Below are 25482 nucleotides of genomic sequence, written 5' to 3'. Positions count from 1 at the left end.
TAGGTGTGATCTGACTTGATATCCTACAGGATTTGGAGTGCATTGGACTGTTTAATGTTGGCACATGGGGTCCTATTCATGACTATCACTGTGTGTTCCAATTGTCATAGGTTCCCATTTGCTTCCCTTATCGTAGCCCTTGATGTGCCTAGCACCAGGTATTGGTTTAGGAGTGGGTTGGGTCTTAACTGACCAGAACTGTTTTTATACATGCACTGTGTTTTTATTATGCATTATGTTTAACCTATAGTACTGCTAGAGAGTCAATGTGTAATTGTTTTTAAAGTGTATATTTATTTGAATACCAGTGCTGTGGGGTTTCTTTGGTTAACTGTGTGGAATAACTACACTTCACTACCAGCCTTCCAACATCCCTTTAGGTAAGCCGGACTGCTCAGCCAAAGGTACCACATTATAAAATCTGTCTGGCCTTTCCTTTTGATGAGAGATACTGCTCAATGGTTCGATTAATCATCTAACCAAAATGCTATGCAAACATGTCCTTAACACTGCACCAGAGAAAGAATGACAACTAGGCAAAGAGATAGGCATGCACTTCTCTTTTCTACATCACCTAGAATGGACATAGGAATGTTATGCTTCTTGCCCATGAAGGTAGATCCTCCAGAGAAAGGGCAGTTTTCATGGCAATCAGGAAGGAATACCTGTTTTGCAGCTTTCTTGGTGATCAATGCAAGGTGTACAGTGACCGGTGTTTTGTGGGCAGTGACTCTGTATTGCAAAGGTGCAAGAGTCATCAATATATTCTCTCAATGTGCACACGTTTTGACTTACATAAAAGAGAATACTTGAATTCTTTGAAAAGCCAAGTGCTTGTATTATCAACTGTCCCATTCCTGGGCATTCTTTTTAGTTTCTAGACTTTCCAAAGCCAGGACCTTTGTAAAGCACTATCTGGCGCAACTCTGGGTAGCCTGCAAAACCTTGCGTTTAGTCCTCAAAGGAATGCAGTGACATTTGCGATGAAAAGTGTAGCATTTAAGCCACACAACCGAGGAGGTAAAGTGGGTTCTGAGGTGCAGCACAGGAGATCCCCCAAGACCATCTTCAGCCCAAACTGCTAATTCACAAAAACCTAGACCCCCAAAATCTGTAATAGGTAGAAGTGTTCTATGAAAAAAAAAACGAGACCATGAGCCGGGCAAAGAGCATTTCAGGAAAAAGGTGCCAGAGTGTGATCCGTGGACAGACTTGCAAAGTCACCAGCCTACAAACTTGGCAGGGTGATGTGGGAAGACCACTTGCAAAAAAGGGGGCCAGAGGTAGGCCTGGAAGAACGTTTATGCAAAAAACTTTAAAAAAAAAAAAATCAGATTCACCAAGGATGAACCTCAAATAAAATATTTTTAAATATTAGTCGGGAGGATAGCTGAAGCGTAACCAGATAGTCTTGGTAACAGGACTATGTTGTGCATCATGGGTTCGAGACCTCAGTCGGGTGAATTCAGCCCTTACCTCTTACAACCGTCAATGTGATAAACTGAGTACACGTGGCTATTATGATGTTAAGAAAAGCATCAGTTACCAAACGCTACAAAACTAGATTATTGTGTGACCGTGGTGCTTTATAAAAAAATAAACCAGTAAGAAAGCTCTTATTTGGCATAAAGTGAGACAAGCGGCTTCAGATAGCATACAATTACAGTCTAGCAGAGGTAGCTTTCAGAGTGGCTAGAGTTTGTTGCTGGAGGCAGGCTCATGATATTTTGCAAAGTGTAGGGATACTTAGGCAGCTGTAGGAAGAAGTTTAGGAGATTTAGGGTTGGTTCTGCTTTCACAGTGCAGTTCGACATTTTCCCTGACTTGGAAAGGGTAAACAACAAGTGCCATCTGCAGAGATTTATTTGGTGGTGGTGGGCGAACGGTGACACTGGTCACTGTCGTTATCTCGAAGCTTATGGACAAGACACATGCCATTGGGTGACATCTGGAAGCAGGAGCTGGGAGAAAGCAGCAGAAATTCAGGGAGGAGGGTCACATAGAAGTCAGTGCTCTTCTCTTGAAGTTAGTGGATGAGACATGTGCCATCCGGTGACGCCCAGGAGAAGGAGCTGGGAATCCCAGAGGCAGATGACATCTAGGAGAGAAATACTTGCCTGACTTTGCTGGAAGGGAGTAGCAGAGATTTAGAGAGACACATTTAGAACACCATGTCAGCATCCAGTTGAGCAACAGGAAGGGAGAGATGTGCTGGTCGTGGTCTTTGCACTCCTGTGGCAGCACCGACTGTGTGCATTGGAGAGGCCAGAATTGCTGTGGTCAATTGTTGGTATGATCTAACCATATTCCATTCCTGCCACCACAAGTTACTCAAGGATACAAGCGCCAGTACAAGGGAATGAAGAGGTTTTGATGTATTGCACCATGACAATGAACAGTCAAGAGACCGGCAGAGGACATTATACTTTGTTCCCTCAGCATCTCAGGGACAGGAGGGGGGAGGTGTACAGATCGTATTCAAAGGAAGATCAGGTAAGGACAAACTGAGTACGTGAAAAGTAGGCTCAAGTACTCAGCAGAACACTCCCCCTTCCCTCCCCCCCACCCTCAAATCCTACACCGTAACTCCCTTCACCTACCCACCTACCCCTTCCTCTACCCTCCCCCCCTCTAAACCTCCCTTTTAAATAGTTCTACTTATTGTTCTAATGACCTGATCATGTTTGTAAATATGCTTCTCTCACTTTTGTACCTGTTGTTATATTGTAAAGCGCTATATAAATTCACATAAACATAGGCGCAGGCTATAAAGCGCAGGTCTCTAGCCCCACTGCTCCCATTCACTGGGTAAGACAGTAATGATAATGAGATGGATGATGATCAAGGTAAAGGTTATCCCTCCATCAGATCATTTCTTTTGGAAAGCAGTGATAATGAGGTGGAAGAGGAGAATTACACCACCAGAGATGCAGAGGCTGCAGTATTAATAGATCCCCTCTGGAGGGCGCTAGAGAGCCATCAAAGATGGCAGCTCATTAGCGAGCTCCGTACTGAGCCGAGAAAATATCCTGAAGAGATAGTGCTTCATGTACAATTACACTCTACCCACAGATGAAAACCAGAACCTGGAGACAACGGGCAGCCCGCCATTACCACAACAGGCGCAGCAAGCAGTGGAGGAAGGACCGCAATCCAGCAGCATTTCCGTGCGGTGGATATACTGGAGCAACGTGTCCGACGTGCCCTCGGGCCGCTGGCCAGCCATCAAGTCACCCTATCGCAGCTCCCGACAGCGGCAACAGCAAACCGCAGGATATTTGTTGGTGCCGCACCCAGGTGGGCTCACTGGGGAGGAGGCTAGGATCACCAGCAGACCAGCCCAGGGAACGTGAGCAGCCACAGACCTCTGATCCCCGGCAGCGTTTGTGACAGAGGCAGCTAGGAGCCCATCCGATCGCCCTAGAGAAACAGCACAGAGCGGCGGAGCCCAAGGGTGCGATCCAGAGGCCCCGGAGGAGGAGCAGTGCTTTGTTGCACACCACCCGTCTGTGGATATCCTGCGGCCCGCGGGAGAGCCGAGACACAGCCTGCTACCGAACAGAGTGAAGGCAGTGCACTGCCGCAGACGGGACACCGGTCAGAAGCCACGCACCAGGTAGAGAAGACACTGTCATCCTAGTCTGTCCCATCCCACCGCGGATCGCTCCCTGGACCCGGCGGTGTGCCCAGGAGGTGGCGGCCTGGGAGGCGAGGCACCCCACTTCCGAACACGTGGAACTCCTCATTCAGCTTCTCCCTCTCAGTCATGCAGCCATGACAGAATGAAAGCCGCAGAACTGCGATAAGTGGGACAGTACAGTGGCCCAGAGGTACATCTCCCCCGTGCCAGCCCTTTGGGACGGTGCAATCAACCATAAAGTGGTGCTTGGGAGCCCCGCCCCCTTACAACACGCCAATAGAGTATCCTGAACCGGCGGGAGGAGAGCTCGACACCCCCTGCCTCTGGCCGGAGCTGGAGACACGAACACATGGGCGCGCCCTTCTCCTCCCCTGGCCTCCTCCAGGGCTTGACTGAAACACGGCTGAGGCACCTCATCAACACCAGATCCAAGTACAGCTGCTACCATAACACCCGGCTCCCTCGCTTACATTGGAGGCCATACTTCATTGACATTTTCTGGGGGCAAAAGCCGACTCCCAAGGTACTACTACGCGCCACCCTTCAAACACATGGAACGTTGGCGCGTGTCCACATCAAATTGGAGCGGACAATATCCAAGGGCTCTGGCATCAGCGGACAACTGGAAACATCCAACAAACCATAATCTTTGGTTCAGAGCCCTCCAGTAGACCGCACAATACCTCAAAATCTAGCTCAAAGAGGGGGCAAAGTATCATCGTGGCCTCCAATCAAAGCCATGTTGTATACCGTCCGTCAATTCACCTGCCAGTCCCGGAGAACCATCTGCCATTAAGATCCGTCCGCTCCCGGCAAATAATACCTCCATAGCTCTCAAGAAGCGCTGAACTCCCGAGGTGAGGGACGCGATTCACACCATTAGCAACATATCCTCGCCTCCAGACAAAACATACTTGGACAGCATCATATTCACCTTCTGGAGGTTTCCTTTGCCTCCTCGCCATCCTCCCACAGTCGCCTCGGAGTCGGCAAATCCAGCATGGGCAAGACTGACAAATCTCAACGGAAATTAACCTTTGAAGCTGGGGCCATTGTGAAGAATTCCAAACAATCAAACCAGGAGCTTGCCACGGCATCAGCCATGGAACACGACAATGATCTAGCACACACTCCGACCTTCGACATAAGAGAAATCCTTCTCGATCGTAAGGCAGGTATAGGCAGTCTTGATTCCAAACTTGAGGCCCTCTCAGCCAAAGTAGACCAGCTACAGCACTGCCTCGATAAACATGGCAAAAGGCTGGACACTGTGGCGCAGAGAATCTCCGATCTAGATGAGAATGCCACATACCTGACGCTCAAGGTGACGGCGCTGGAACGCCAAATGAAGGTAGCTGCCAAAAATGAGGATTTGGAGAGGCGCAGTTGACGGAATAACAACAGTAGACTGGTGGGAGTGAGGGAACAGCACGCCCCGTCAAAAATGGAAGATTTCGTAGAACTGATGTGCAAAGATCTCTTTGGAGCGTCTGCATTTTCTCCTATATTTGTCGTGGAAAGGGCACCCAGAATACCGGCAAATCGCCCGATACCAGGGGCAGCACCCCGTCCCATCATTGCTAAATTAATTAATTTCAGAGACCGTGACATGATACTCAGACTGGCCAGAGATAGAGGTGACCTCCAGTATGACGGAGACAAAAGTCCAGATCTTCCCAGATTTTTCACCGGCGGTGCAAGCTTCACGCAGAGTCTTTTCGGGGGTGAAACGTCTCCTACATGAGGGCCAAATACAACACTCAATGCTATTTCTGGCCAAACTGCGCGTCCTCTGCGCGGAGAAGACAGTTCTTTTCTTCCCCCGAAGAAAGCAACTCTTTCCTTGACAACATCGGCTGCCGCCCTTTGCGTAACAATCCAAAACCACAAAGGAGAGAGAGAAACGGGAGAAATCCTCCTTGAAACCGTGCAGGCGGAAAGGCCAAATATCCAGCTAAACTCTTCAGAAGGAAGCACAAGCACATGTTTCTTTGATTATACATCAGGGTCAGTGACTCTTGGAAGGCATTAGCACCCCGAGCACAGCACTATTTGCTTTGGTTATGTTAAAGAGGGTGGGTTCAACATAGGGCGGGTTGGGGTTTGCCCGACAGGGAGGGGTTGAGAGAGGAAAGGACTCAAGTTGGGATAGTTGCAAAAGTTGCAGATTCGTTCATCACAATCCACCCCCCCACGGAAGATTGCAAGATAATGCCTAGTTAGATTTTCCCGCCACCAAGGCACGAAGACCGCTCCTCAAGATCCCGCTGAGATATTATGCCGCTGCTGCCCATTCAAGTTGATCACATGGAACCTCAGGGGAGCCAATAATCTGGCAAAGTGAGGAATGGATCACTCTACCTGAAGCGGCACAAGGTGGACATCGCCTTTATCCAGGAAACCCACCTCACCCAAGCCAATGAAAACAAATGGGCCCCTATGGGGGCTGTCATCGCTATTATTCCTCGTTTTCATCATATGCCAGGGGAGTGGCGTTTTGATCCATATGAACTTGAACTTTAAGCTCATTAAGGTCTCACGCAATACAGAAGGGAGAGGTCTGTTGGTGCACAACATTTTGGCAGGCATCAACCTGCCTCTGGTGAACTCCTATGGCCCTAACGTCGATATAACTAACTCTTTTGACTGGGTAATGCAACTCCTCGCAGAAGTCGACAACGCCATAATAGTCTGGGGGGAGACCTCAATGCAGTGCTAGAGCCCAAACAAGACAGATCCAGTGCAAATCCCGGCATGCCCTCAAATGAGAGCGCCCAAATCCAGGAAATCTGCAACACATACAACCTAGTAGATATCTGGAGGCGGTCGCATCATACTTCCTGCAAATACACGTTCCATTTGTGGTTACACAGGACAGACTCGTGCCTCGATTACCTGCTTGTATCAAGAACAAGCGAATTGCAATGGGGCGAATGTTCGATTCTACCCCGAACCATCTCAGATCACTCCCCAGTCATATTAGACGCCACACCGGTTGGCAACGTCAAAAAAAGAGGCACATGGAGGTTTAAAGAAGGGGCCCTGCAGGATGCGGTGTTCGCCCAGGAACTTCGGGAGGAGATCAACTCCTTCCTGGCCCTCAACCAGGAATCGGCCCCGTCGCACAGCACTTTGTAGGAAACGCTAAGTGTTACACAAGAGGGGTCTGTATCGCTAAGGAAACTGCCGTCCTGAAGGAAATCAGAAATGACCTTCAAAAAAATGAATGCCGGCTGAAAGACTTGGAAACCACCTACGGAGAAACAGGGGACCAGTTCGTCCTGGCCCTGTTAAAAGAAGAACTGGAAGACCTCAGGACCAACGCAGAACGTGTGTAACGCTCACCTGATTCCCGTAGAGGCGCCGGTCTTGACTGGGCGTATACCGTATCTTCAAAGGTGATGTGTAACACACGGCTGGCTCTTTGGGCTGGACCTCTGTGCACTGTATGTCTGGCTCGAAGGGTAAGATGTCTTAGGTAAGTGAACGCTGTGCTCTCCATCTGCCTCGAGGCAGGGTGCTGTAACCAGTTTCTTCACTGGATAAGGGGAGCAGGCCTCTTGACTTCAGAGGACTGCTGTCCGTTGTTTACTGCACGAACGGTAAGTTTCTTGTAATTCTAATGTCTTTAAAGTCTTTAGTAATGATGTCTCTTGTTTTGCAGGGTTCCGGCGATGGCGGATGGCGGGCTGAAGTGAGTTGAAGATGGAGCCCGTGTGATGAATAGAAGCGCCTGGAAGCACGTAAGTAAGCGCTTGTTGCCTGCTTCACGATGCGCTCTAACTGTCTTTTTATTTTGCAGGTACAAGTTCGGGGCGGCTGCAGGGTGCCGTAATACCCACTGGGTTAGATGTGGAAAGGAGTAATGGCACGTGAGTATTAAAGTTCCCCAATGTCTTTAAACGCACCTTGTTTTGTCTTTCAGATGCGGGATGCAGCGCCGAAGGCCTCCGGAGCGTGCGAAGAGTTGGTAAGCTTTTGTCTTTCAGATGCCGGAATGCAGTGTGAAGACCTCCGGAGCGCACGAAGAGTAGGTAAGCCTTTGTCTTTCAGATGGCGGAATGCAGCGCGAGGCGTTGGTGACAGCCGATGGACCAGGTAAGTGAAGAGCTGTCACTGAAGACCGTAATGCTAACCTGTTCTTTCTTGTCTTTATAGGTGTTGCTGAAGACTGGATTCAGGATGGTAAGCCTTTTTCCTTAGGCCCAGGATCAGATGCAGAAGACACGATGAGCGTTCTGCTGCTGAGGATGCAGAATAACGCAAAGCAAGATTCATCCATCGGGTGTGGTTTAAATAGCCTCCTGTAGTGCTTAGGTGTCTCCTTCCACAGCCACGCCTAGGTAAGAAAAGAGTTCCTGCTTTCCAGAAGAGTTCCAGTGTTCTGAATCTAGGGAGTGGCTCCTGCCCCACCCAACAGGAAAAGTAGTTCCAAACAGAAGAGGATCAGAGACTCAACTGGCAGGCAAGTAAGCAGCATGGTCTGCTGCAGGTAAATCCACCCAAGCATTATGAGCCCGGCGCTTCCAGCGCTGGGACTGGGCATATTTATGAGCCTGGTGCCACTGGCGCCAGGACTGGGTCCAAAAGGTCCCAATTGGGACTGGTTGGCACTCGGAACCTGGGTTATGGATCTGCTTCCAAGGGAGTTGGGAAAACCCTGACCTTTTGGAAGCAGAGATCATGACAACGTGAGAGCCACTACTTGGCGAGAAGTCACCAAACGCGTCAATATGGCGAAGGCCAAAAACCAATGATTGCAGCAGACAGGAAACCTCCAGCGACCAAATGTGTCCACATTCATCAGGGGAAGCTAGTATATACAGAAAATGAGATCGTTGAGGCTTTCTGGCACTTCTATCAAGAACTTTACAGCTCGAACATCACAGGCGACACAGCTGCTCTCCAAGAATATCTCGAGGACACCAAACTGTTCTGGCTCTCCGATGAAATGAGAGATCACCTCAATAAACAAATTAGGACCGAAGAAATCATGGGTGTCATAAAAGAACTACCAGGATCGAAGGCACCAGGCCCAGATGGACTAACCCGGGAATTCTACAAGGCAATGGGAACTTCCCTTGCCCCGCTCCTCCTAGCCGTCTACAGAAAAGCCGCCACAACAGGTTATTTACCCCCCACACTGAGGGAAGCTAATCTTATACTGCTGCATAAACCTGCAAAACCACCAGAGGACTGTGCCTCGTACAGGCCGATCTTGTTGATAAACCTGGACAACAAGATCCTAGCCAAGATTCTGACCAACAGGCTCCTCCCCCTGATGCCTGGACTAGTGTTAGCTGGCTTCGTACTGGGACGGGACAAAACTTTTGGCATCCGGCGACTATTTGGCATCATTGAGGCACTAGATCCATCGATGTAAGCAGCAGCGGTCCTTCTCGACGCGGAGAAGGCCTTAGACTCCATTGAGTGGCATCATCTCTTTGCTGTACTCCGAAAAATGGACCTGGGAACCTACTTTTTCTCAGGTTGGTCTCACTACTATACAAGAACCCGCAAACTTCCATTACACTTGAAACCACAAAATCCAATCCTATACAACTAAGAAGGGGAACCAGACAGGGCTGTCCCCTGTCGGCCCTGCTATTCGCCCTCGCCATGGAACCCCCGAGCTGCAAACCTCAGGAGCAAGTCCATAGACAGGGGCATCTTGTTGGGACCACACATACTAATCCTTTCTCTCTATGCAGACGACGTAGCCCTACTACTTAGAGATCCAGCGGTTAATTTAAATCCAGTTATGGGGGAAGTTATAAAATTTGGCACTTTCTCAGGGCTAAAGATAAACAACAGCAAATCAATAATATTCCAGCTGACGGCAAGCACGCTGGAATTTGAGGACGACTTCCACTTCCGAAGGAGAACCAACGTAAAGTATCTTTGCGACAATTATGGAAGAACCATCACATCACTCACAGAGAAACTAACCTGCTGGAAACACTTACCCCTTACACTCTGGGGCCGAGCCTCGATTGTCAAAATGGTTATACTCCCCAAGTTTATGTACCTATTTGTCAACCTTCCTTTGCTGTTACCAAAGTGGTTCTTCAGACAATTGTGCAGCCTCATCCTGGAACTTATTTGGGCGGGCAAACCAGCAAGGGTAGCATACTCCATCCTGATCCAACCCATAGCAAAAGGCAGCCTTGCACTCCCTGACCTAGAGTGCTATTATTGGGCGGCACAAGCACAGTTCTTGAGCTACTGGTTCACAACCCAATTCATCCGACCACACGTCCAGGTGGAGAGGGCCCTGGCCACTCCTACCCTCCTAAGAGCAGTGATTGTAGGAGAGCTATCATTCCCTCCAAAGACCACAAACGTTGTATTAATTAGATAGGAGATCTGGAGGAAGATTGCACACAACTATGGAGTGGTTCACAGGTACTCCCCTCTCCTCCCAGCGAAGTTCATTCCAGGAATACCACTCACCACGGAAAAGGTCTACTTCCAACTCGTATATAAGCTACAAATCACCATGATTGACGCTTGATTTGTCGACAATACTTTTATGTCACTCCAACATGTTAAAGAACGCAGCCCTGACACATCGTTGGAAATTTTTGTGTACTTCAGAACTCGCCACGCTCTAAAGACATTGTTTTCTACTTTCCCGGCACGACCGCCCTTGTGGCAGCTCCTACACAAGGTGAACCTAGCTCGAGGAGAAGGCAAATTAGTTTTGCACATCTACAAAGAACTGCTGGCTACAACTCCCCAATCGTCAACCCCCGAAGCGAGATGGGAAAAAGGGATGGGGGATGGGAGATGGGAAAAGACCCTGGCAGGCTCAATAAGCGACGAAGATTGGTCCTACATACAGAGACAAACCCAGAACGTGGCTCTGAACTCTAGATACAAACTTAAACACTTCCACTTTCTGCATCAGACGTACCTCACCCCTAGTAGGCTCCACCAACAGCGCAAGACCACCTCCCCAGCGTGCGATAGATGCAGAGCTACCCCCGCAGACTTCCTTCATCTAGCCTGGGAGTGTCCACATGTCAGCAGTTTCTGGGAGGAAGTACTGTCCACAATGTCCGCAATTGCTGGAGAACAGATCCAAAAGTGCCCTGCGGTGGCATTGCTGGGGTGTACCCGTGAAATACAGTTGGTAACGAAGAAACTGATCAGTCTACTGCTGGTGCTGACAAGGCGGTGAATAGCTATGACTTGGGCAGAGGCCTGCCCCCAACAAAGAGAATAGGGTTGCAGGATGTGACTTATTGTCATGATATTGAGATAAACTTTATTAGGACCCTACCCCTACATACCAGACCACCAGACATCTGGAGCCCCTACGTGAACTACTTACTGTCTCATCCGAACTGAATGCCTAGCTCGATGGCAAAAAGGGCAGCAGCGAAAGTACCATGATACAGTCACATAATTGAGAGCGGGACAAACTGGTCGAACTATTTCAAACTAGGGGTGGGGAGCGGGGGCCTGAAGGGAGGGAGGGAGGAAAAAAGGAATAGGGGGGGGGGGGTATATACATCACAACGTTTCTTGTTTTGCTATGTGCTGGTTTGTTTCTTGTCGTAAAAACCTCAAAAATAAAAGTAAAAAAAAAAATATATATATATATATATATATATATATAGCGCTCACCTCTCACCCGTATAGACTCTTTGAGAAACAGACCTCCCACTGCAGATCCAAAAGCACATCACATCAATAAGTGGCACCCAGAAATTCACCAGACGGCCATATTCAGCACCATCATGTGCACATAAATCCAGCCCACTGAGAAAGTGAATACACTGCAGTACTTCACAGAGTGAACATCAATCAAATGTGTCCACATCAGGGGTAGACTTTGCTGGGAACTATTTAGCTCCTGGATAGGCCGTAGAAGAGACAGATTAGCTTGACACCAAGAGTTACGAAGGGCTACTTTTGGCAAGTCGTTGGCGTACGGGACCCTGGAAGGACTGCACCTAGTGAGGTCCCCAAAGGAGGAAATTGGTTGTTTTTATTTTTTCCTTTACAAATAACGCCTTTGACCATCCTGGTCTGGTCTTGTGCGCCTCCTGTGTGGGTTCCTGGCAATGGTTAGAGTCCGGGGTTTTAGTAATAATACGTTCAGACTTTGTTTATTGCTGGTAATTATTTAGTACCAATACATTTTTGTAAAGCGTTTTGTCCTAAAAGTGATATAGGAGTAAAATAAAACAAAATAGGAAGGCTGTCAAGAATGGACAAATTCAATATATTGATTAGGATAAGATATTAGCAGTCAGTAATTAAATTCAACTGCTCAACACCAATAATGTGATGCTTATCCAGAAAACATTTTACTTTTTTAGTGGACATTTTCTTTAGACGTTCAGTAGAAAATGAATACGGAATATTGGTTGCTGTTTTGCACAATCGCGTAGGTTTATCAATGTTTTGAGGAACAGTTAGTGTGATTGTAAATGGAGTTACCATGCCATAGTGTGAACAAATTACAACAAAGAGCTGAAACCAAATCCATAACTTTCCACCCGTCTCCCATGGTTAACAGTCAGGCTCAAAGGCGCACACAAAGAGAGGCTTACCTGGAAAGAGAGCTTGGCTGGACTCCGCGGAGCGATAGGGCTCAATGTACTCCAGAAATGGATGCTTGGGGGCAGGGAGCTCGGGGTTAGCAACACTGGTGTCTGGAAGAAAGCGAGAGACGGTGATTAAGGATCTATATACAAACAGCTTCAGAGGAGAAGTAGCATGAGAAGAGGGGATTAGAATCTCAGAAGACGGTCTCGGGCACACTTAATCAACCAACCCTGAACCTACACAGTATTAGTTCCCAACAGGGTCGGTCCCTCTCCTAAGGACATGAAAAGGTTTTCAGTTTCAGGCACGGTAGCGAGAATACAGTGGGTAACAGTTTTGTTTCATGGTTAGCTCCCCTCATGCCCAGAGAATACAAAGGTGGAATCATTTTCCTTTCATGTCGAGGGGATTGCTCTACAATAAGAACACCATGCATCTTTCCACGCCTACATTAGTTTACATCAATATGTACCCTGCACTGGTGACACATACACACGTTGCTAAAGGGATTAAAGTCCAGCTGCCTGACACTCAATTGAACAAATACTTCCTGTTTCATCTAAATCACAAACTGAGAATATAAATCATTAATTACTCATGGGGATTAATCATGTGACCTCTGGTGCTTGGCAGGCACAGTAATGGACAATTCCCCATCGAGATACCAAGTTTCAAAGATGCCACATTAGACTTACACTTGTTAACACAGAAATAACCTAAAAGGAATGTAGGAGAGATGCATCATTATTCATCCAGAAGTGCTGTGTGGTGACATGTTTTCTAAAAGCACAGTTGCTGATGGCTAACCCCAATATATCCCTGTGGCAACACCAGCGGTACAGTGGATCACAAAGTGACCAACTCTGCACTGCTCCAAAAGAGAAGAACGCTCCCAAACAAACATTGCTTCTAGGACACAGAGATTTAGCTTCCTTTCTTGCAATGTATCATTAAAGGAAATGCACAACCAAATGTTTACATTTGGAGAGAGAAAGGTATGTATGTGCTGCCAAAGCTGGCTCAAGAATCAACATCAGTCTCAGAGGCGATTCAAGAGCTTGTATTAAAGGATTTGTGGGCCTATAGCCATCCCTCGCTCTTTCGTCTAGTGTGAAAACTCCACCCTAACCCAAGCGTCTGTAACCCTGGTTAGTGCTACTGAATGTTGCCCCCTACAGTCTGAAACTGGCTTTTGCAAGAGGAGATTATCTAAAAACCAGCTGTCTAGACTTCCCGACTCTATCCAGTTGTTAGTGATCTAATGGGATTTTGACATAGTGCCTTACAAAAACTCTGTCAGACTCAATGGCGGATGTGATCGAAAGAAAACTGGGCGCAATTTTTTGATGAATGTTGCTAAATATATATATGTTGGGGATTGGTTTAAGGAAATTAAATAATTATTGTAGGGGGGTTAAAGCGGCCAGGGTCTCCCCCTGCATATATATGCAGCAAAAGCAAATTGTAAAGAAAATTACTAAAATAAAAAAAATAATAAGTATCCACCCATTCTCCTTCGACCAAATGTATTCAATATAATCACCCTAAACCCGGAAAATATTATCTCTCCTCTTGTCCTGCATCCTCACTCCTCCAGCAATTCTTCTGCCCCTTTGATGTTTCATTCCTCCTAGGACTGGCCTCTGGCTTTTGATATTGCCTTAACTTCCTCTTTTCTCCTTTTCTGTACTACCACCACGCTACTAGCCTCCCCCCACGCTACGACTCCTTCCTCCTCACTATTTATCCCTCCTCCTCCACACTGCTACTCCTGCCAAACTTCGACTATTCAGTCACCTTCCTTTCATTCAGTATTCATTTGCTTCTCAATCATTCCTTACACTATCCTTTCTAAACACTCATCACACAAACACTCTCTCTGTAGTGCAACTTCCACTCTCTTAATCACCCACCCACTCAACAATTTGAATCCACAATCTGCCGCTCCTTCCTCCCTCCTGGTGGCCTCTTGATCATCCACCTACTCCACTGCTGAGCTCCCCAGAATAACCTACACTTCCTGCTTTTGTACGATTCCTCTCAAGATTCCCTTAAGCAATCTAATCTGGCCTTTCCTCTCAGGATGTGCATGTGTATGTGTAAGGTGAAAAGTCTTAAATAGGGGGCTAAGTCACACCCACTTTCTCTTCACGGGCTTGCAGCATAACATGAATGGTGGCCTGGGAAGGCAAGAGTTCCCGTTTGTATTCTGGGCTTTGGCTTTGGTTTGGCCTCCCGTTAAGTTCCTTGCGGAGGGTGGATATGGTACTTCTTTAGGTCCCAGGTGGTATAGGGGGCCTCCACCATGTTGTGTGGGCTCATCGAGAATGCTTGGCAGCCCTGTGAGCTCTCTGGGCCCTGCCGCAAATGGTAGAGGCTTCCGTGAGCCCTCTCTCTCCTGGTGTGGTATGTCGTGGTCTCTGGTATCAGTCTGGTAATGTAGCTCTTCCTCTGGTTTGAGCAGGACTTTGTTGCAGTCTGGCAATCGTTCAGGATTCTATTCCATTTTTGTTGTTCTGAAATTAACAGAAAAATAACAGTGGACTGCAAAAAAAAAAAAAAAAACAAGGGGGTGAGAGGTAGGAATCGGGACCTCTCAGCTGCCTCAGTGCACATCAGTAGCAGGACAGCCCTGGATCGCAGAGTAGGCCAGATTACTCGGCCTGTCACACTGCATGCACACGTTAATACATTTGGCTCCAAAAATAATCAATTAAGCAAGACTACACAGCTACGAAATGCTGGAAACTAGCAAATGTACAGCAAAAACACCAGCCTCCCCTCTTCCAATCTGAGTTTTGCTATTTACTTTAATAGACTGACACAGACCAAAGCCTCAATATTAAGGGTATACCTACTTATCTGCCTTAGGAAGTTAGTGACAGAAATATGACACCTTTCTGAACATACGATACTTGATTGTTACCAGACAAACGCCAGTTCTCTACTTCAAAAGGGCAGGTTTATCAAGAGTTATCTTATGCTGTAGGACAGAGATGCGAAAATCTCTGGAGAAAGCCGACTCCACCCATCCATTTATTTTCAGAGAAGGTGGCCGTTAGGCATTCCTCCTGTTCTGTAGAGTAGCGCACAGGTTAGGTTCCCTAAACAAGCAAACAATGCTCTCTGTAAACTGTCCTCCGTTACCCGAATGATATTCATGGTCCAATGACCTAGGCCCTGCGCTCAGAAGGATAGAGTTAGACGTGATGAAAGATAACAGTATCACACTGAACAGAAAGGCTATTCAGACAGAAATAGGGGTTTAATGCTTAGGCTCCCTTATATCCAAAATATACAAGTTACAAAAGTGTTCGTCCATTAAAGAAAATGTATTATATAGGTGGAAGCGTTGAACACTGATTAAACTACAGAGCTAGGGTTCAAGCAGAGGCAATTTGTATTACTGTGGGTGTATATTTAGGGTGGCAGAGGTTCTTGAACTAATAGCTACGTTAAGCCAAGAGTTACTCTCTAAAAATTAAACCAGCTCCCACCAACTGGGCTGCAATCCAGCCCTCAGCATAGAGGGGGTTGCACCTTGGATAACCTCCAAGCATTAGGATTTGCCATAGATAACAACCATCAAACACACAAAAGAACCGTGGAAGGAAAATGATGAAAATCGACAACACGGCCACAGAAATGCAACATAGAACTTGCAGAATGTCAGATGTCACTCCAGAACAAGTCATGTTACATTTTACTGGGCTGCGTGACGAATCACTAGGTGTTGTCACTTCTCCACAGGGGGAGCCTCGTCTCGTGAGGCTAGGGAGGTGAGGCTTCTACCCATTAGCCCCCCGAGGGGTGGTATGATGCAGGAGGACCTCATGGGGAGGAACTCCCCTCCTGGGGATCAGGACGACCACCTAGGGTACGGGCCCTATGGACAACCCCAGTGTCCAATCAAACAAACAGTTATCACACTGGTTACCCCACCCCACAACCCCCTATTGAGCATAACAACATATGCTATAGTAATACCTCCAGGACAGATCCTTTTGAAAGTGTTGGGAAGAAGAAGATGATAAAGAACATGAAGAATACCTTTCTCTATACTGACATGAGGAGCATGACCGAAGGTATCAAGAGGGATCCTTAGAACAGTCTAGAATGGACAATTGCAGAGTTTAAAAACCAAAGAAGGACTCTTTGGAGCCAGCACCAGAGCAGCAGCAGGGAAGGAGCAGAGAAGCGGCAAAGACAACAGAGCAGAAACCACTGGCACAAAGCAGAAAGCGGCTCTCCAGGACCGGACGTCAGTCAATCCTACAAACCTGACGCAAAGGCAGAGGTAAAAAACTCAGGTGGAGGTGGACCAAACAGGCCCTGAATCGCAACGATACTGTGTTAGGCAAAAACCTGTGCAGTTCCCTCTGGGACCACTGCAAAAGATTTAGGACTACATGTGTTTGGCAGTAAACCCACTTGGTAGCAGTCTGTACCACACAGATTCACTTGGTAGCTGTGGCTGAGCAGTCAGACTTCCCTCAAGAAGAGTTAGGCAGTATACAGAGTATTCACAATAGGTCAAGAGCACGCAATAGACCAAGTAAACACTGACCAGGGCTTGGTGTAAAAGAGATAATTATTTATTTAAATCCACATCTAGAAAAACACACAGGCACTAATATTAAGCAATTCAAAAACACGGTCACTAAAATATATACACTCCCTTAAAAGAATATTAGACAAGTCTTAAGTAAAGCCCCACTTATTTTCAGACATCGGTGAGCGCTTAACGTAGATGGCACTCTAATAGTTCGTTTTTAAAAAGGGAGAGAAAAGCAGAAAACAAATTGAAACAGATCCCAACACTTTTTCAAGAACACAACAAGGGGGGAAGGCAAAGTAAAACCGTGAAGTTAGAGTTCAAGAGGCCGGATCCACTTTCAGAGGATCCAAACGAAATGTGTCCAAGGTCACACGGTTGCAGTGCACAAAAGTCTTGTAAAGGTTCAAAAAGGAGTTGGACCACAGAAAGGGACCAGTTAGAGGGTCAAGGCGGCCAGCCAAGTCCAGAAGGTTAAGGAGTTATTACCTTGTAGCAATCTTTAGAAAGGGAGGCCTGGCGGACACGGAACCTTAAAGTGGTGAGAACACTCCAGCGGGGGCAGTTGTTCCTGGCAGCGGGTGCAAGTCGGTGCTTCGTCCAGGGGAAGAGAGGATCTCGTTGTGGAGGAAGACAGGAGTCCGTTGCACTGCCAGGGACGAAACCAGCCGCAGAGTTTCTCAAGTACAAGGAGCGGTCCGGTGATTCGCGGTTCAGTAGTGAGTGGCTATCCGGCCGCCGGGGTGCTTGGCTCGGGCAGTTCGACCACAAACCGGGCTGGGGTGCGAAGAAAGAAAGGAAAACTGGTTGTGCCCACCAGTCAGGGGAAGAAGCCTCTCCAGCCGAGAGATCTTCTCTGTCGTCGGGAAGTGGCGAGTCGGTTCTTCAGGGCTCCACCGGTGGTGTCGTCGTGGTAGGTCGGCTCAGCTTCTCCCTCGTCGGATTCTCAGGTCCTGTGGCGACTTCTGAAGTTCCAGTCCCCAAAGCCCTGCTTTTATGCAGAAAACGCCCATTCACTCAGCCTAGATGTCACTCAAACATGCTAAGTGGTGAGCCGGCCGGCTCACCACTTGGGCCAATCACACAAGAGTGCGACCTGAGTTACCAAGGTAACTCGGTCCAGGGTGCCTAAACCCCCTCCCACACCCCCTGTGGTACCCAGACAGAGTGGCACCACTTTTGGAGGCTTCTGTGGAGAAGCCCGCCAAAAACGTGGAACAAAGGGCTCGACTTGGGTTGGAGTCACAGAAGAGAACACAAACACCATTTTAGAATCGAGCCTTGGCAAAAAATACCAACCGGAGAATTAATATTAATTAAATAAACCGGCGGTATGTTCGAGGCTATGAGAATTAAATAAAGTTGGTAGCCTCGAACAATGGGAAAATCCCATAGGAAAATATTTGCGGTCTAATATAAAAAGTAGTTTCCACTGCCACCAGCCAAAACTCGATCAGGGGGGACGGAGACGTGCCCCCTCGACTAACAGACCCTGGGACAATCGAATTGCCCCGACCAGTACGTCCACAATATGATGGTTTGTACTGGTTTCTGTTAATAATTTGGGACTAGTAAAGCCAATAGTGACTTTACATGCCCTGGGAGACAGTAGTCAGTCCCAGGGTATGGAGTCTATGGTGGGGTGTCACTATGACACCCCAGTGTTACTGCACGGAGGGTGATGTGTAACACACATAGGAAAAACACATGAGACCCTATGGAGTAAAGGACTCCACAGCCCAAAAAACACATTACCAGCCAAAGGAATACCATAAACCATGTCCAAGAGTGGGAGGAAAAGAATCTCACTCTTGGCAGGAGGAAAAAACAAACTCCAGAAATCCAGCAAAGCTGCTGGGGGACTCACTAGGTTAGGAAATTCAGCCTAAAGAGAGAATTCTCCCTTACATACTGTAAAGAGCCAAATCAGAAACCAGCAACTGCAGGAAACAGATGACCGTGGAGAGTGCACAGACGGCCGACTCCATACCAAGAAGTACCAGCGCTGTATGCCGGAGTCCCAGAAGGTAAGAGGAGCTACGAGTAGGCCAGAAGTGACAAGGTGAGTAAATGGTTTGGGTGTCCGGGGGGGTTGCAAGGCCTAGCAAGGGGCCAGGTAGGGTCTGAACCCAGTAAGACCGTATAAGAATTCTGAGCACAGGCCCATAGAGGGGCTAAGGAGGGTTGGGGCCCCATCAGAGCTGCTGCACAATGAATCTGAGGTGACCACCTCAGCACAGTGAAACCACTTAAAAAGCACATGAAGGTCTGGGAGCCTGAAGATAGCAAAGCAAATGTACAATCTTTTAAATCTTTATCTGCAGCAGCTGGCAGATTTGATTATGAGCACGAGGTGCGCTTCTATACCTATACTGACGACACACAGCTGCTCTTCTGACTGGATTCTCCGACCTCTGCTCCCTCTTGAAGCTTAGAAATTGTTTGTCAGCAATAGGAATCTGGATGGCCAATAACCGGCTTAAACTTAATGGTAACAAAACCAAGATTTTGGTAGTGGGGCACACTGGAACTGAGAATTTGTGGACTACAGAGTTCTGGCCTGCATCTTTATGGCAATGTCCTACACCCAGTAAATCGGTAAAGAGCCTGGGAGTTAAACTCCTCTCCTCTGGGTCCCGAGAATTGCAGATCTCCTCTGTATGCAATGCAAGTTTAAAAAAAATGAAAACTTTAAAAAGAACTCTACCCTTCCTTTACTAGATTATTATAACAGGATTTACTTGGGTCAACCAGAGTTTTTAATTCAGCGGCTCCAACTAGTTCAAAATGCCACTGCACGGTTAGCTCCTTGGTGCCACCCGTTTGGCCCATTCTCAGGATATTCTCTCACAACTATACTTGCTCCCGGTTTGCAGCCGTATTAAATTTAAGGTGCTCTGCATTGTTCACCGGGTAGTTCACGCTGTGGGAGCAGAATATCTTCAAGAAACACTTACCCCTTATGCCCCAGTTAGAATACTTCGCTCCGCTTCACAGTTGTTGATGATGCCTAGATTTCAGAAAGCTCGGGCAGGGGGGGGAAGAGCCTTTTCTGGTCTTGCTCCCACAATGTGGAACTCCCTCCCATGTCCACTCTGTTAAAATACGGATCATCTTGGATTTCGAATGGCTCTGCAGACCTTTCTGTTCTGAGTCTTTCTGTTTATTGTTCTCTCCTCCCTTACAGGAGGCTAGCTCTTCTTCATCCTTTCTCTCTTTTCTTTAGTGTCTAGATGCCCTCGGGCTTAGTTTGCACAGTTCAAATATGGTTACATTCTATTACATTACGAGGAGCTCCTTCTCGTATCAGAGGGGAGGCCACTGACCACCATTGAAGTGTCTGGGACCCTAAAGAGAAGACATGGGAAGGGAGTCATTCCCCCTGGCCTTGTATTGAACTGTATAAAGTAACACCAGGGGAAGGACGTTATTCCTCCAGGTCCTATTGGAGGCTACCAAAGTGCACCCCAGGAGAAGGGAGTAATTCTCCTGGGCATTGGATAAAAGACTGGGTGAAACCCATGAGCCAGGGGATGGGAATCATTTTGGTATTGGTATTTTCTATCGAGAACATTTATTGAACACCGTTGAAGAACCAGGCAGAAGGGAGCCATTCTCCTAAAGGAAGAACTGTTTGTTAAGTTTATTCTTTAGTTATAGTGTGAGGGATAGAATAGGGTTTGACACAGGAAGGTGGAAATTTGTTTTGACGGACATTCTGACAGTTTCTTTAGTTGTAGTTTGAGGAAGGGAAACCCCTCTTAGAAATAGGGCCAATGAGGATTTCTACATAAGAAATAAAAGCCTATAATCAATACCATGCCAGCATTGCGTCAGTCTCCTCCTTCTACACCCTTACAGCTGGTCAATAGGCACCCCCTTCAACTCCCTGATCAGGCATATGCTTTTTGTCCCACCCCAAGCCTGGCTGCCAAACACAGAGGCTGATTATTCAAATTAAAGGGATGATCTAAGCTCAAGGCTATAACTTCAGAATTACACCTCCTCCTGCAGCCTCAGTCTTTCCCCACAAATGTTATCTGCCTTAGTGACACGTGTTATTTAGCATTCAGGCTCTGGGATCCGACAATGTGACTGCTGATTTGTTCGTCATGGCCCTGGAATTGTGGGCCCTGGTTCTGACCCAGGGGTCAATGCTATTTGTGCAGGGGTTATGGTACCCCCATCATGGTCCTGTGCTACTGTCCAGCCAATATATAAAAGGGACCACGGGCTATCCCGGCCTCATATAGGCCCATCTCACTGTTAGACTCCATCTCTTTAAAATATTTGGACATGCTATTCTTGCAAGGCTGGAGGAGGGGGTTATGGAGAGTGGGGTCCTTTCGTTGGTATGGTTGGGATTCCAGCCGGGCCTGGGTACGGCTGAGCAGTCTCTCAATCTTTATATGTTGATTTCTCAAGCGATTTATTTAAGGGAGGAGCCAATATACCTGGCGGAGTGTTGGCTTGCATACCTTTGATTCCTGTGATCCTGCCATACTGCTGCAGTTAATGGAAGCGAAATTGCCTAGTCTGCCTTCCATGTCCAGCTACTGAAGGCAGAGCTCTTGAAAACACACAAGACAGCCACCCGTACCCGTAGAATAGCAGAGTACTGGCTGAGAATTAACTGAGGAGCAGCACAGCTGAGTGGACCCAATGGATCCTCATTCTGTCCCTGGTCACTTTCAGCGGACTCGTCTGCAAGCCAGACTACAAAAGGCTGAGCAGCCCGAGGCGGCAAACTTCTTCACTACGAGGGAGGAGGAGCCCTCAAACTGCCAAAGTAATTCACAGCCTCTGGCACCAGTCCATCAGAGGGCAGTTAAAGCGTCAGTGAGCGAGTGCCCCCTCATTACCAAACCGCTCCAAGTTACTTATATTTGCCTGCAGCATCCACATTGCTTATGAACCCTCCGGGAGGGGCACTGGATGAGCGAGGGGGTGAGACTTTGAAGGACAGCCCGGAGTTGGCTGCCGCGACGGATACTTCTCCCTCTCCTGCCTTGTTAACTAAGAAGGCCGTGAAAAAACAAGTTCCAGCGCTTACAAAGTGCGAGTAATTCTAATGGAACTAGGCCTATTTCTGCCTTGAAAAAATGATCCAAATTCGTAGCGGATATAGGAACGTTGAAATGGCACTACAGGCATTCAGGGGGGATCATTTTTTCAACACCAAACTCCAGCCCCCCAACCCCTGTGAATGTCGAGAGGAATGGCTCTGCCGCACCGCCTCAAGGGTGGGGGGATGGAACAGACGAAGAACTGCTTTTCACAGGCGGAGAAAGCCAAGCCACTGCAAGTCCTGGGTCCCCCTTTGATCTCAACGCAGGATACACAAAGGTCTCAACCCCTCTAATAGGTGGTGCAATGGAACCAGTTAGTACAGCACCTACATAAAGAACCAAACAGACCAGGAGCAGCGTGCACGGTTAACTGTGGTGGAAATATTTGAGGACCCTGCAAAAGGCCCCACATTTGAAGGTAGCACAAACATAGTACACACCCCTGCTATTTCAGTGGAAGCTTGTTCAACAGTCAGCAGAAACAAACCCTATGTTAGCTGCTAGATTAACTAAAGACACAGCAGGCCTGACCCTTTTCCTAGTCTGACAAGCATGGGTGCTTGGGGAGACGTATGCGGCTGGACCCGAACAGAGACAGTGATACAGATTCAAGGGCTCCAGCTAAACGGAGGACACGTGGCACAAACATAGAAGAATTTGTATCACCTTCACTACAACCCTGTGACACGCAGGCATTCCTGGCCACTTCAAAAGCAAGTTCTCCACAAATTTAAAGGGGAAAGTTGCCTTGAACCAAATACTCCCCAGAGTAGGGGGGCTGAATCCAGTGATGAGTCTGGGACTGACTCCTCATCGGAAATGTCAAGGGTCCCTGAAAGTAGGGTTCCCTCCCTACAAAAACTGAACAGAAATCGGTCAACAGGGAAAAGATACAGTAAATCCTCTCTGATCCCAGAGGGAACCACAGAGACTTCATGGCTAGCCCAGTTGCAAACAAATATACTTTAATCAGTCTCCATTACATTGGCCCCCTATCTAAAACTGTATGAGAACTTAAATGAAAACTATAAGGATTTGACTTCACTGATCGCCTTAATGCAGACCGAGATGACACATGTGAAATCATTCATAACGGCAATCAAAGAAAAGAGCTACAGGGAAAAGGATTTGCAAGGAGTGATTTTAAAATCACTGATTGACCTTACGCAAGAAGCGAGGTCGGATAAGAAAATATTTTTGGAACGGGTCTGCGATATTGTGCTGCAATTACACCCGCCAGGGTACTGCACAGCGAGCCAACCTCAGAGTCTTGAAGGCCTGTCTTTGAACATCCCTAGCCCGGCTGGTAAACTTCCTTTAAACCTGGCCAACAGCTCCCAAAGAGTACCTTAAGAGGGTTCACTGATTCAACTTCCTTTGACAGCGGAAAGTGTAACCCACACAGAAAGACAAATCAGCGGTTCTCTGCCTCGGACCAACGAAACCGAAATAGAGACAAGTCTGTAAGTGGTTTCAAGTCAAAGGGCGACCTGTGAGACATCGACACAAGAAGTAGGTGCTATCTCGGTTGACTCCTTAGCCGAGAAGATAAATATTTTTTCCAATATTTGACCAAAACAATAAAAACAGCTCTGACCAACCCCTTGGTCACAACCAACAAGAAAGAACAGCCAAAGAAGTAAAAAAATATGCAAAATCGAAACAGGGGGAAGCTCATGGATCCTCAAGTTTTTTGAGAACTCTTTAATCTGTCATGACCTCTGCTTTCCCTCCCCAGAGTAAGCCAAACCGATGAATGCCCTTAAACCTAAAGCCCAGGGAGGGACTGCTGTGAAGAGAGCTCCGAGGGTCCTCCTACCACCAGCGCAGAAAAAAAAATGACCCTCAACAAACGAAGAGCTGTTACTGCAATTTTGTCCACTTACGAGGTTTCAGATCACTAGGATCTGCAAATTGAGCCCATGGCTCTAAACATAGCCACCAACACCACTATGGAACAAAACACACAAGGAGCAGATGAGGCAAAGGTTAATGGGAGGGAGACCATCAGGGAAAAGACATGTTCAGGAGAGGTGTGATGCAAAACCCTTGATAACCAAAAGACCAAGCATTACCAGGATTACATCCCTTGCACCAGAAAACCTAGAGGCGGTAGGCTTGGCAAGGAAACAGTTGGACAAAGACCGACCTGCCTAAGGATTTAAACCATTTTAAAATAACAATTAGGAAGGAAAACTCCAAAACGGATTGCAAAAAAGTGGTGTTTGAAGAGCCCTAAAATATACCTAGCGTAGAAATGAGCAATCATGGAACTGGATGGCAAGGGAAACCTCAGCCATAGAGCCAGATGAAGGGAGAAGCAGGAACTTGGAGGATTGGGTCATGGAATACCAGAGGCTTTACCCACCTCTTCCAAAAACTGGATCCCGTTGCGTCGTCTTGATGTATTATGCCTACAGGAAACCTGGCTGTCGGAACTCCCTCTGTTAGACGGCTTCTCAGCTCACCTAAATAAAGCAAAGGAAGGAAGCCAGGGTAGGCCGTCATCTGGTCTTTAAACCCTGGTAAGAAATGGTGCAAACTTGGAAGTAATCGAAACCTTTAATCCAAATCCTTATATCCAAATATTGGTTTTATCCTCCCTAGAGTCTGATGAGGCGCAGAACCGAACAACTCTATTCAATCTCTACTGGAATCTAGACTTACAAGAATCAAACACTTTTACTGACACAGCGATGACTTGGATAGACCAAGCGTACCACACAAATGCAGAGCCTGCAGTAATCCTGTGTGGGGATCTAAAAATAAACTGTTTCAGATGGGGCCACCCAGAGGAAAGCTGTGCTGGGAGGCGAAAGCACAACGAACGAAGGACCGGCTTGAGGTCACTGAACATAGAGGACTAATCTTGTTAAATGGCCAAACACCAGGAGATATGCCGGGTGCACCAACCCGGAAATCCGGTTATAGCAGTGTAACCCTGGATTACTTCTTTGTTTCTAGCAATATGTGTGGTCAGCTATTACACCCAAGTGTCTGCTCCACCATACACAGAGTACATGACGTGATTATTCTAACCAAAATGACTCAGAAAAATAAGCAAGCCGCGCCTTGGACACAAAAGGTGGAAGTGGAAGGAGGGCGCCATAGAATGAGACTGAAACCCAAAGAGATTCCACGCATGACAGAATATCTCCTTGCATGGCAGACAAGACACAAGGCGTGCAGGGGTGTTCAATACGACTGGTCTAGATATGTTCAGAGAAAAATCTGCTAAGAACAGTAGACCGTTCTTCAAACCCCTACATTCTTATGATAAACAGGTGGTCAGGCAGAAGAACCTACTACAGAAAAAAATAAGAAAGCTCAGGGTCCTCCCGATGATGGCCAGGCAAGATTTGATCAAAAGAGGAACCAAAAATACAAAAACCGGTTAATCTCACACAAAGTGATAATGTGCTGAAACAATGTTCAGAGCCTTGACTAAGAACAACTCCGGGACTTTGTGGCAGAACATCATCAATGATGAAGGACATTTAAACTCTTCCCTTCAGCCAAATCCGATACCAGAAAACAGCTGGGTTTCCTACTTTGGGAAGCTTTAAGCACTGCACAATCAGCATGAGGATACCTTACCCTGACTGCCAAAGCAGAACGGCAACATAGTACTCAATAGAGAAGAAATTCTAGCCAAAATA

At 47.3% G+C, this 25482-nt stretch overlaps 1 protein-coding gene across 2 annotated transcripts in view; it reads right to left on the bottom strand.

Moving 5' to 3' along the window:
• The window catches only part of ELK1 (ETS transcription factor ELK1), a 795254-nt gene that overhangs the window by 122504 nt on the left and 647268 nt on the right, over positions 1-25482 (bottom strand). For both annotated transcript variants that reach the window (XM_069647417.1, XM_069647418.1), the window contains one exon: positions 12205-12306. In XM_069647417.1, coding sequence (XP_069503518.1) covers positions 12205-12306 — 102 coding nt within the window. The remainder of the gene's footprint in view (positions 1-12204; positions 12307-25482) is intronic.

This window comes from Ambystoma mexicanum, chromosome 2q (genome assembly GCF_040938575.1).
Source record: "Ambystoma mexicanum isolate Mex_15411 chromosome 2q, UKY_AmexF1_1, whole genome shotgun sequence".
Lineage (NCBI taxonomy): Eukaryota > Metazoa > Chordata > Amphibia > Caudata > Ambystomatidae > Ambystoma > Ambystoma mexicanum.
Note: the sequence above shows the minus strand (reverse complement) of the source record. Positions and strands in the feature narration are given on the sequence as shown.